The 12,658-nt window shown below is 37.5% G+C and overlaps 2 protein-coding genes across 2 annotated transcripts in view; both read right to left on the bottom strand.

Annotated features, from left to right (window-relative positions):
• Window positions 1-12,658, bottom strand: part of efnb3b (ephrin-B3b) — an 888,832-nt gene that overhangs the window by 493,643 nt on the left and 382,531 nt on the right. The window lies entirely within an intron of this gene.
• Window positions 1-12,658, bottom strand: part of dnah2 (dynein, axonemal, heavy chain 2) — a 306,887-nt gene that overhangs the window by 273,710 nt on the left and 20,519 nt on the right. The window contains exons 6-8 of the mRNA XM_009303124.5: window positions 12,087-12,197; window positions 8,924-9,162; window positions 6,438-6,629 (exon numbers count right to left, since the gene is read on the bottom strand). Of these exons, the coding sequence (XP_009301399.2) occupies window positions 6,438-6,629; window positions 8,924-9,162; window positions 12,087-12,197 (542 nt within the window). The remainder of the gene's footprint in view (window positions 1-6,437; window positions 6,630-8,923; window positions 9,163-12,086; window positions 12,198-12,658) is intronic.

The raw sequence follows: 12,658 nt of genomic DNA, 5'->3' as shown, positions 1-12,658 counted from the left end.
AGGCATTATCATAGGAGTGTAAGAAAGGCACAAACATTAAGAAATATGAAAACCTCTCAAGTGCCCCAAAACCTCCTCAAACCACAGAGGGTTAAACTGACAAGTTGTGCTGGATTTTTTTTACTTTGCTTCTGTAACCCATTAACAGTGATTACTTGAATTGGATTAGCCACCTCAATCACAACTTTCATTTAGACATTAAGTCAGACCGGCATAAAACATGTAACTTTTAGATTTTTTGTAGGTCCTAACAATAGAGCGCTGCATAACAGAGTGCAGCAGAGCAGTACAAGAATGTCAGATAAAGTGGGGCAGAGCATAGCAATTTCTTATTAATGGCGGGAACTTGTCCCCCTCAATGTCTATGGTGGTTATGGCCCTAGTACAGTACATGAACTCTTTCTTTACCCATGCTTTTTTTTCTCTTGCTTTGAAACAAAACAGCAAACCAGAGTCCGAACTCTATGGCCTCTAGCGCTGGCTGATTGGAAAATGATATTAAAGCCAATGTAGGCTTTACCAGCTCAGAGAAATAGGACGGGGGGAAAACAAACCAAAAGCAAATAAAAGAAATGCTGAAACCCTGAGGGAGAGACAAGGAAAGGTGGATGTGACGCACACATACAAATACATACACAAACAAACACACACACACATCGTGACTCAAATGCTTTTGATTGAAAATTATTAGCTGGAAACCTCTGACTGGAAACCGAATCAAGAAAGCAACTTCTGCTCCATGTATTTTCTCTCTACCTCTGCTCTTTCTCTCCTTCCTCACTGCAAGCACAATAAAATGCTTCCCTGCTGAAATAATCAGGTTTCTTGTGTTATTTTATGTCTTGGAGGGAGAGAAACCCTCAAAAGTCTGCAAATACTAGGGCCCATTTCACCTTCATTAAACACAGCACTGCTAGCACGCTACTGCACACAGCCAATGACAACAGAGAGCTGGGTGGACTTTACAGATCATTTAGATGTATTTGTATCTGAGTGTTGATAGAAATCACAGTTTCACTGATTTTAGAACAGTTTCCTCAATTACTTCTAAAATGTTTTGTTTTTTAAATTTGGTCAGGGGAAGTTGATCCCCCATCAGTCTTATAAGAATGTGGGCCAAATCTGTGAACCAGGTACAAGATCCAAGTCAGTGAGTATTAATGGAGCTTAGCGGGTGATTTAAATGTACAGTGCATTCATGGCACGGTGGAACCACCATGAGAAAAATGGCAACGTTATTTCATGGAAAAACAATAACAACATGAAAATCTCCACAGAGAGGCCTATATCAGTCAGTGGAATCTTTCACTCATGCAAATAGAAATTCAATTTTCCAGCTGAAAAAAACGCATATAAACTAGCGAAACGAGAATTTTCTTTCACTACAAAAATCATTACAGCATAACCTGAGCCATTTTCGTTGCACAAGCACTGACCTAACACAATAGATCTTTTCAGTTCAGACAGTTGTGTATTTGACAAGGTGCAGAGTGCTCACTTGACTGAACTGAACTGAACAGGCATTCGGCCTGGGTAAGAGTGCATAAAGAATTACAGTGTTGTGTCTGAACAGGAGTATGCTTCTGACAGTCTAAAATAAGGTCTCCGGATATGTCATTTGATGTTTATTTATTTACTCTAACTCACCCTTAAGCAATACCAAACATGTATAACTCTTTTTCTTCTGTGAAAGACTAAATAAAGCATTATGAAGATTTGAATTTATTATTTTATGAATATAATTTTTTTTACTGTATTTTTTTTACTCCAGACAATTTGTTAATCAAGATATTAATAGTAAATAAAATAGTACCTGATTTTTTTTTGTTTTGTTTTTTGTTTTTACGATGCAGCAAACTGTACAATGTATGTCAATTTTTAATACAGTAAATTTTACGGTTAAAACATACAAGTTACTTTATATTACTAGATAGAGTGAAGAGGTGTTAATGGTTTAAAACTAAAAGTGTAATATTTAATGATGCCAATTTTAACACTGTGAATTCACTATCCCAGTACTGGGTTGTGGCTGGAAGGGCATACGCTGGGTTAAACATATGCTGGAATTGTTGGCGGTTCATTTCACTGTGGCAACCCCTGATAAATAAGGGATTAAGCCAAAGGACACAGTACTAGTATGCTAAAAAAGAAAGGAAATTTCCTAAAATGTATTAATCGATATGCATTAAGCATTTTCAAAATACACAAGGTTGTTTATAGATGAAAGGTTTTATTTTTTATTAAATGATTTTCATTAATCCTGCGCCTTTCTACTGTGCAACTTTCTTTTATTATGGTATAGTTAGAAGGGCTTGGCATTAACTTTTTTGATCACCAGCCACTGTGGCTATCCTCATAAATCGCTTAAAGTCTACAGGTGTCCAGGGACAGGCTCTACAATGGTTTAAGTCATACTTAACTGACCGTTACAAGTTTGTGAATATTAATGGACAGCCTTCACAAGTCAGCCCAGTAAAATATTGGGTGCCTTAAGGATCAGTTTTAGGCCCTTTACTGTTTACAATTTACATGCTACCTCTGGGAGACATTATTAGAAGACATGGGATCAGCTTTCACTGCTATGCAGATGATACTCAATTATATATTTCAACTAAACCTGACGAGACATCTCAACTGTCTAAACTAACTAAGTGTATCAAAGACATTAAAGACTGGATGACCAACAATTTTCTTCTCTTAAACTCCAACAAAACAGAATTATTACTTATAGGGCCAAAATCTTGTACACAGCAGATCTCGCAACTCAATCTACAATTAGAGGGATACAAAGTTAGCTTTAGCTTTACTATAAAAGATCTGGGTGTCATATTAGACAGCAATCTAACTTTTGAAAACCATATATCCCATGTCACAAAAACTGCCTTCTTTCATCTGAGAAATATCGCTAAATTACGAAATATGCTATCCATCTCAGATGCAAAAAAGCTAGTCCATGCTGTTATGAATTCTAGGCTGGATTACTGTAATGCTCTATTTGCTGGCTGCCCAGCATCCTCTATTAACAAACTTCAATTAGTACAAAATGCAGCAGCCAGAGTTCTTACCAGGTCTAGAAAATATGATCATATAACCCCAATTTTATCCTCCTTACGCTGGCTGCCTGTTAAGTTTCATATTGAATTTAAAATATTACTTCTCACCTATAAAGCTCTAAATAATCTAGCTCCTGTTTATCTAACCAACCTTCTTTCTCGCTACAATCCAACTCGCTCTTTAAGATCTCAAAACTCAGGGCTTCTGGTAGTACCTAGAATAGCAAAATCGAGTAAAGGAGGTCGAGCCTTCTCTTTCATGGCTCCTACACTCTGGAATAGCCTTCCTGATAAAGTCCTAGGCTCAGACACACTCTCCCAGTTCAAAACTAGATTAAAGACCTATCTGTTTAGTAAAGCATACACTCAATGCATCACCTAGCGGTTCCACACAGGCTTCTGCATCTAGCTTATATACACTATGAACAGCAGCTACGCTAATTATTCTCTTTATTCTCTATTTTCACCTGGGGATACTCATCCCGAGGTCCTCAGATTATGCAGAGTCACTGATTGGATCCAAGACCAGCGCCAAGATGATCCCAAGGTTTCCATATCCTGAGCTGCTGCTGCGCTGATGGTCATGGGGGAGTGGAGAACATGAGTCTGATTCCAGCGACGCTCCAGTGACAGACGAGTCTTCGCTGAGGCCATCTTCCAGCCTCCACCGCGGTGACTGAAGCTCTGCACAAGACTTTTGGCCAGCGGAGAAATTCAAATGGTCGTGCCGAACTGAGTCTGGTTCTCTTAAGGTTTTTTTTCTTCACTCTCCTATCAGGTGAAGTTTTTTTTCCCTCTCCACTGTCCCCACTGGCTCGCATGGTTCAGGATTGGTTGAGTAACGCATCGATGAATTTGCTCTTCAGTGTTTGAACTCTCAGTAATGATTTTAAATTACACTGAACTGAGCTAAACTGAACTGAACTGAACTTAAACACTAAAAACTGAACTACACTGTTCCAGTTACTATGACCATTTATGTGAAGCTGCTTTGACACAATCTACATTGTAAAAGCACTATACAAATAAAGCTGAATTGAATTGAATTGTTTTACAACGTTACTAGCCACTCACCATTTCACTAGCCACAATTTTGTTGTTGGCAAATTATAATTTACATCCATAATTTTGAATTTGGCAAGCTAAAATTACTTGATTTAGATTTTGTGTTGTTTCTACAAGCCCCCTCACCTCATTTTATTTTTATGAATAGTTTATTTCACATGACTTTTCGGGCTCGACACTAAAGATTTGCCAAGTTTCTTCTCTGGCCACACCAAATCAATAAATTCCTTGCCACAAATTTTAACTAATGTGTTAAAGTAAGCTAAATATAGCTGTGTACATACACTTTTTATCCAACAAAAATATTCCTAAAACAATTTACATAAAAAAATATCCTAATGTATCTAAACATAAGCACAATAGTCTGTCACAATAGATAATCTGTGTCCTGTGTCTCACTGAGCGCCTGATCATCTCATTTGGTATTTACCTGCTATCTTTTGCTCCGAAAACAGTTATTCTATAGCCAGCACTAGCAATTTAAAAATTATTTTTAACCAGCCAAAGTGGCTAGTGGGAGGGCTGCCTAACCCACCACAGCTGAAATCTACCCACATTTGGGTGGGCTGGCGGGTATTAATGTCAAGCCCTGGTTAGGAGTTAAGGTAAAATGCAGAATTTGGTACAACTAGATTGCTAAATTAACATTACATCACTTAATGAAATATAATGTTACAAGCTGTAAAATATACAGTAAACCTGACAAAAATTTTTGGTGAGTAAATAGCTGCCTACTTCGGTTTGGTTTTGCTGAACTCGGTTTGCATTTCCACTACAGTTTAGTACGGCTTAAAGTAGGTGGGTGGGTGGGATTATGGCTATAGCTGCGCCATTTCCACTGCCATTAAACATCATTGTAAATGCAACATAAACAAATGCATGCCAAAAACTAACCCACAACACAGAGGCAATAGATGCTACAGGTGGAATGGTGCTTTGAGCGGCGGCTGCTGATGACTATTTAAATATAGCTGGTTTGGGGTCTGATGTCGCAAACCCATTGACACCGGTAGTGTCGCTGGTATTGGCGATTTACTCTGACCAATTTTTGGTTATGGTAAGGCTTGATAGTAGCCTCATCTGAGGTGGTACTAAAAGTACCAGATACTTGGTACTGAATAAAGTGCAGTGAAAAAGCCTGCAAAAGTGAGATGTTCTAAATCAAAGCACGTTGTACCGTGCACTGGAAAAGTGCCTAATGATATCAAACCTTCTCTGGGTGAACTCTCGGTAAGTTTGAAAAAAAAAAGAGAAACAAAAGAGAAGAAAAATGATTGTCCAGACTTGAACTCATTAAACATTCGCAGGTCAAAGGTGCAAATATGACCTCAGAGAATATAAATGGCCGTCTGGAAAAACAACTGCTCATTCAATGTGGGCATTTCAGCAAGTGCACACAATAATTCTCACCCCTCAGGAAACAATTAGACCAAATGTTTTTGTAGCAGTCCGATTTGCCTTGATGTGTTTTCAAAGAAGAGAATTAAAGAGAGTGGGAAAAAAAGAAAAATGAAACACAAAAAAAAGAGAGAGAAACAAAGTGGCAGTGGTGCCATGTGATTCCTGCAGAGGAAGGGTCAGAGCGTAATTACAGAAGGTTAAACGGTTTCCCTGATGCTCTCAAGAAGCCAGGGATGGAAATGAAAGCAAGTGAAGCGATGCGAGCTGGTGGCGTAGAGACGCAAGACCCCGCTCCTCTGATCTGGAGAACACGTGTTACATGTGCTACACGACTGTGGCTGATGGCTTATCTTTGTGATGGAGCCCAAAGCAATCCAAACTTTGATGTGCTGGTAGCAGAGGAGGGGCTGTGGGATCCAGACAGCAGGTACGAGGACGACTATACAGATCTGTGCTGGGGGAAAACCTCTGAGAGCGAGAGCTTAGCTGATTCATACAAAATTATGCATGAAGTGATTGATCTGTGAGCCTAGACAAAGGGTGATGCATAACAATAAAAAGGTGTAGAGGATCAATCTTCATTGCCGGAGCATCGAAAATCAATTCACTCATATGATGTTATAAAGAGATATCCTATCATATAATGTACTGCTTTACTCAATCATTCCACAGAGGGGATTTGCATTCGTAGAATGTGCATACGATGCAACCATACTAAATGAAAGGATTACATATCATGCATAACGTAATGTTTTAGCACTATCACACCAGCAACCATGAGATATTTAACAACAGCTTAACAAAAGAGTCTACACTACGTTTGCTCTGTCAATGAAAATAGAAGAATGAGTCTTTCTAAACAAACATAATACTGCAGTAGTGTGCCTGAATGCTTCTAGTTCTGGTAAAGTGAGGTACCTTGCGTAACAGAGCTGTGATCCTGTCACGGGTGTTGAAGTAGCTGGAGTTGACCCATATCACACGAATGAGGTTGAGGATGTGAGCGAGTTTGGGTGCAATCTCACAAGGTTTAAGCTGAGCAAGCTCCTCACACGGCTCTTTCAACAGGGACAGGAAAGTGACGTTTGACTGAGCCTGCAAAGAGCTTTCCTGGTGAAAAAAAAACAATGTTACAGTACGTCAAAGCAGATAGACAGACTGGTAAATAGTAGTGGTGTAAAAGTAGGTCAAAATTAATTGTGGTTGTGTTTTATTTTAGTTACTAATTTCTTCTAAAAATGAGGAATAATCAAATACACATAATCAAAACACAATTTCAGCTAATCCTGTGAACTACATGACAGAGCCAATTATTAACTATTAATCTGTTAAAATGTATTATCATTTTTGATCATGATTTAATACTTAATATTACAATTTAATAAAAATAGAATAATTTACACAATGGCTTTCATTACTAGTTTCATGACTCTAACACAGAAGTTACTTGTTTAAGACATCACTAATGGGTTAGCTATTTTTAAAATAAATATATAGGCAGATATTTAGAGAAATATCTCTTTTCCTTTCTCTTGCAGATCTGTGGACAATAAATGGCTTAGATAATCTGAAGACATAGTTAAAGGCAAATGTTTACCCCTCCTATAATTTTAATTATAATACAATATTATATGTAATTATAAATATTCTAAACAGTTTTTTTTCTAATATATAAAAATGGTTTTACAGCTATTAAATATGTCTAACAGAGTTAAACAATCATTTTTCTTTTGGATAAAGTTTTATTTCTTTTAGTTTGGCTGAATAAAATCTAAGTTCTTAATATTATTAGCCCAACATTTTTTTTTTCAATTGGCAATAGAACAAACCACTGTTGTCCAATGACTTGCCTTATTGAACTAACTTGCTGTCACAATCACCAGTGATCCAGGCTTGCAGATGGCTGATAAACATGCACCATCACCCAGACTACAATTCTGTCACTTTATGAACTACAAATCACGTCATACACCTTACACACACACCTGTTTCCGAATCATCAATAGTTACACACAGCTAAAAGCTGATCAAAGACACAATATACACTGCTCACATACCCTCACACACGGCTGAGTCTTGTCTAACATTACAAAGCATTCTGTGTCTTGTTTTTTTTTCTTGTTTCTTGACCCTAGCCTTGTCTCCTCGTTTATGTTATTGCCGTCTGTACCGACCTTTGAGACTTGATTATGCTTCTAAATTACCTTCATGCTACTGTTTGTACCTGTTGACCGTTGCCTGCCTGACCATTCTCTGTTAAATAAAGCTGCATGTGGATTCTCACTCTGTTGTCACACCTGACTTCTCAATTAAGTTAAGCCATTAGATTGCACTTAAAGATGAATACTAGTATCTTGCAACAAACTATTAAAATCATATACAGTTATCATGACAAAGACAAAGGTTATTTAAAAGTTATGATAAAAATGATATGAAAAATATGTCTCTATTAAACAATTTTCCCCTCAACTGCATAGAAACAATGCATTTTAGATAAGGTTTTACATATGCAATATTTGAAACAGCACTGTACCTGTTTGGTACATGTGTAACGGACTTAAAAACCTGTACCAAAAATGTTCTAATTAATATATACTATACTATAAATACAAAGGTAGGAAAATACAGTAAATCAATGCTGGATGACACAGATATCGAACTGTATTTTATACTCTTTTTAAGTGTTTCTGACATAATTAAGTCAGTTTCAGTGACATCTGAATAAGCTTAAAACCTTTTATCCAACTGGGACCTGTTCTTGGATCAGCATCCATTGTTCAGTGCTACGGTGCACAACAGTGGCTGTTATGGGGCAGTGATCAGGCTGACTCTACAACATCGCTATTACAAGCACCCATGGGTGCCCCTGAAGGTCAAATAGGCCTGATGTTTAATTATTTCACTCTGGTCACATTGATTTTTTTTTTCAGTGTTTTGGAAATGCTATGAAATGAAAGACAGCAGCTGCTGCAGCCTTGCTGTTTTGCGCAGTATGAATCTGAAGGCACAACAAACGGAACGTGCACTGATTCAGGACCAGCTTCCTCTGTCCAAACTCCAATCCCGAGTCATTATAAGAGCAACCATAAACTGATCTAAAATCAGTGTTAAAGGGCAACGAGGGAGCGCCACTAAGAGCTGAAGTAGAGCTGACAGACATGCTCCATCTCCTGCTGAAATGAGAAGTCAGGCCAACTCGTAATAGCGGAGCCCGAATGTGAGACGGCCTCATTTCCGAGGGGTGAGCAGAAGCCGCTCAGAAGCCGCATATAAATCATCAACAGCCAGAGAATGTTCTTGTCCAGCCCATTACCCCTCAGCTCAATTCCTGCCATGTAGACTGCTCATATTTTCACACACTCACGGACGCACACACACACACACACACTGATGCTGAGCTGTACCTGGATCTGCTTGGCTAGTTTACAGAAGGGTGGGATGTAGGTTGATGTGTAGAGCTGCAGAATTTCCTGTATATGACGGACTCCAGGTTTTTGGAGCTGCGTACTAATGCTGTCCAGATCAGCGCAGCGGCTCTTCCAGAAAGAGATCTCCTCTAGTGGGCCTAAGGTGTCTCCTATGTCACTCACAGATTGAGCGCTGAGTACTGCTTTTATTTGACGTGTCCAATGTATCACCACCACTGGGAGATAAACAGAGATGAAGATAGTTTATGAGGTGATGTTTCAATGAGGTCTATATTGAATATTGTTATTCACTTGCAAGCTTTTTCATAACAGTACATATTTAGAAACTCATCTCATAACATATTACATCATACAGTATACAGTCATATAAATTTTTTAACTGTGGAAAAAAAATGAACATAACAATTTGCTAAACAAATATGTAAATCCAGAAGTTTTTTTTCCAAGGTCAATCATATTTTTAAAAATAAAAATAATAATCAATAGGACCGACATATACAGTAACAAACAAGTAATCAGCGAAATCAGTTGCTAGTAACAGATTTCAGCAGTAGCATCTCAACTACAAAAGAAAAAAAAACTGCACTGCAGAAGCACTCAAGTGCCCATAGCCAAACATTTTGAGAAGAGTACTAGTGTTATCAACTAGCTAAAATGCTTTGGAGAACACACAGCCTTGAAGGACACGTTTACTATCTAGAACAGAGGTTCCCAAAAATTTTCTTATGAAGGGCCAAAATCCAAACTTGATTGAGGGTTGTGGGCCGAAGTTAAATATACCAAACTGTATTACATTAAAGTTGCCATGGTAATTTCCTAATTTATTCATTCATCTTCCTTTAGCTTAGTTCCTTTATTCATCAAGGGTCACCACAGTGGAATGAACCGCCAACTTATCCAGCATATGTTTTACACAGTGGATGCCGTTCTTGCTGCAACCCAGTACTTGGAAACATCCATACACACTCATTCACACACATACACTGCGGCCAATTTAGTATACTCAATGCACCTATATTGCTTGTCTTTGGACTGTGGGGGAAACCGGAGCACCTGGAGGAAACACACTCAAACACGTGGAGAATAAGCAAACTCCACACAGAAATGTCAACTGGCCCAGCCGGGACTCGAACCAGCAACCTGACTGACCGGGACTCCACATGGAGTCACCATGTTGCCTACTTGCTAATTTAATAATATTAAAAATTATATATAAAAAGTACTTTAAATTGCATCAATAATTATATATGTTTAACAATTTATAATGTGCTTAACAATAAACAATCTCATTTATAACACAATGGAGTTTAATGTTTTTTTTGTTTTAGTTTTTTTTACAAAAACAATACATTTTCACTTGAAAGTGAAATATATGTCCTAATTGCATTTTTAGCAATGTGTATTTACATTTAATTAAAACATTTAATTTCGGTTTTGCTTTTTTTGTAGCTCAGCAATTAAACAAACAAACAAAAGGTTATGTAAAATTAGAAATGAGAATTCTCTCCAACCTTCCCCATTATTTGTCCATCTCTTCTCTGATTGGTTGGCGGGCCAAATTAAAGGTTACCATGGGCCAAATTAGGCCTGCGGGCCCTTTTTTGGGCATCTCTGATCTAGAGCATCTTTGCATATTTCTATGGAAATATTTTAAATCTACAGCTATTTTGACATTAAGTTGCAGTAAACTACTGGAAAGATTTAGTAATGCTAAATTGCAAACAACAATTACCAAAATCAATCATTTGTAATATATAATATCTATATGCCCATCTATATATAATATCTTACTTTATATATCAATATATTAAATATCAATATTTGTGATGAGAACAATTCTTTCCTGACAGTAAGGCAGTAAAAAATTGATAGTGTAATGCTGCTAAAATATTTATATCAATAAATGCTATTCTTCAAAACTTTTAAGTCGCATAGAAATCTGAAAAATGATTTAGAGCAGCATGAAGCTTTCAAAATTTAAAAAAAGAAAAGAAATATTTTAATATTATCAATATTAATATTTAATATTATCAAACTGGAATCATTTCTGAAAGATCATTTGAAGCTCAAAAGTACATTGACGACTGCAGATAATATACATTCTATTTAATAATAAAGAGGGAGACACAGTGGCTCAGTAATTAGCACTGTCAGATCACAGCAAGAAGGTCGCTAGTTCGAGTCCCGGCTGGGCCAGTTACTCCCTGTGTTAGCGTGGGTTTCCTCGGGGTGCTCCGGTTTCCCCTCACAGTCCAAAGACATGCACTATAGGTGAAGAAACTAAATTGGCTGTAGTCTTTGTGTGTGAAAGAGTGTATATGGATGTTTCCCAGTGATGGGTTGCAGCTGGAAGGGCATCCGCTGTGTAAAACATATGCTGGATAAGTTGGCAATTCATTCCGCTGTGGCGACAGCAGATTAATAAAGGGACTAAGCCAAAGGACAATGAATGTAATAATAAAATTACATTTTAATAATTAAAAAAATGTAAAAATATGTAATTATAAATAAATATATTGTGTTGTCTAATGTTTACATGAATAATAGAATAATATTAATAATATAAAATATATGTTGTTGTTTTTTTATAAACTACTGGCGTACAACTGAACTTGATGTGTATTAAAATAATCACTACTGACTGAGAAAACTTGGAAAAAGTGCATAGAGGACAAACAGTTTCTTCTCTGTTGCCTGCTGTAAAAAGGAAAACAGAGTGGGGTATCAGTCATACTGTGTCCTAGGATTTTTATTTTTTTTATCTTTAAAGTTTGCTTCTAAAATACTTTTTTTCTCCAACACCTCCATGTGCCCCTAGTATGTCCCTTTAACCCTGGACCCCATCAGGACGTCCAAATTTAATAAAGACTCCTTTAACTCTCTTAGAGCAGCATGGCAGTTTTGAATTGAATTAGCCCTTTATTTTTGCCCTTCAGCTGTGGTTACTGTGTAAATCGCACTCACAGGCTCTAGCCACGGACTGTCACGCTAGATGTAATTTCCTGCATACGCCGTCTTATGTACTATTCACACTGTTCGTTCCACACAGTCCACTCCATCAGAAATTATTCAAGCCCTCACACACATCTATTTGCACACACACAAACACCCATGCGTACACACACAACTGCAGTCTTACTCTCTAGCCTTTGCACCAGATTCTTGTTCTTGACAGCCTCCTCTGGGCGGTGCTGAAGAGCCTCCAGAGGGATGTACAGAACTGTGCTGCCCAGCAGTTTAAATCTACTGTCTGTGAAGAAAAAACAGAGTTGGACATCAGTAATTCAATCGGTCAAAGACATCCATATACAGTAGTACCAGAATGCACAACAGCATACAGTACAACACTTCATCACATCCATCAAAGGACTCTTCCCAGGATACTTCATGCTGTTGCCTTCTAGAAGACGATAGAGGTCTATTCAAACCCTCATCTCCAAATTATGAAAAGTTTCTCTTCAAGTGCAATAAGAGAACTAAACTCATAATTGTTCAATAAACTGTGCAATACACTAGACTTAATATCACACACTAGGCTTGACCAAGGGTCCAGGAGAGCTGCAGTCTCTGCACTAGACTCCTTAAAATAAACTTCACATGGAATTATGCAATATTTATTTCTTTCTTCCTACTGTTTCATATTGCTATATACATATGGCTGTGTGAATAAGAATGTTACATTATACACTGGACCATTACAATATTACTGTA

This window comes from Danio rerio, chromosome 7, assembly GCF_049306965.1.
Source record: "Danio rerio strain Tuebingen ecotype United States chromosome 7, GRCz12tu, whole genome shotgun sequence".
NCBI lineage: Eukaryota > Metazoa > Chordata > Actinopteri > Cypriniformes > Danionidae > Danio > Danio rerio.
The sequence above is the reverse complement of the archived record's forward strand: the minus strand, read 5'-3'. Positions and strand labels throughout refer to the sequence as shown.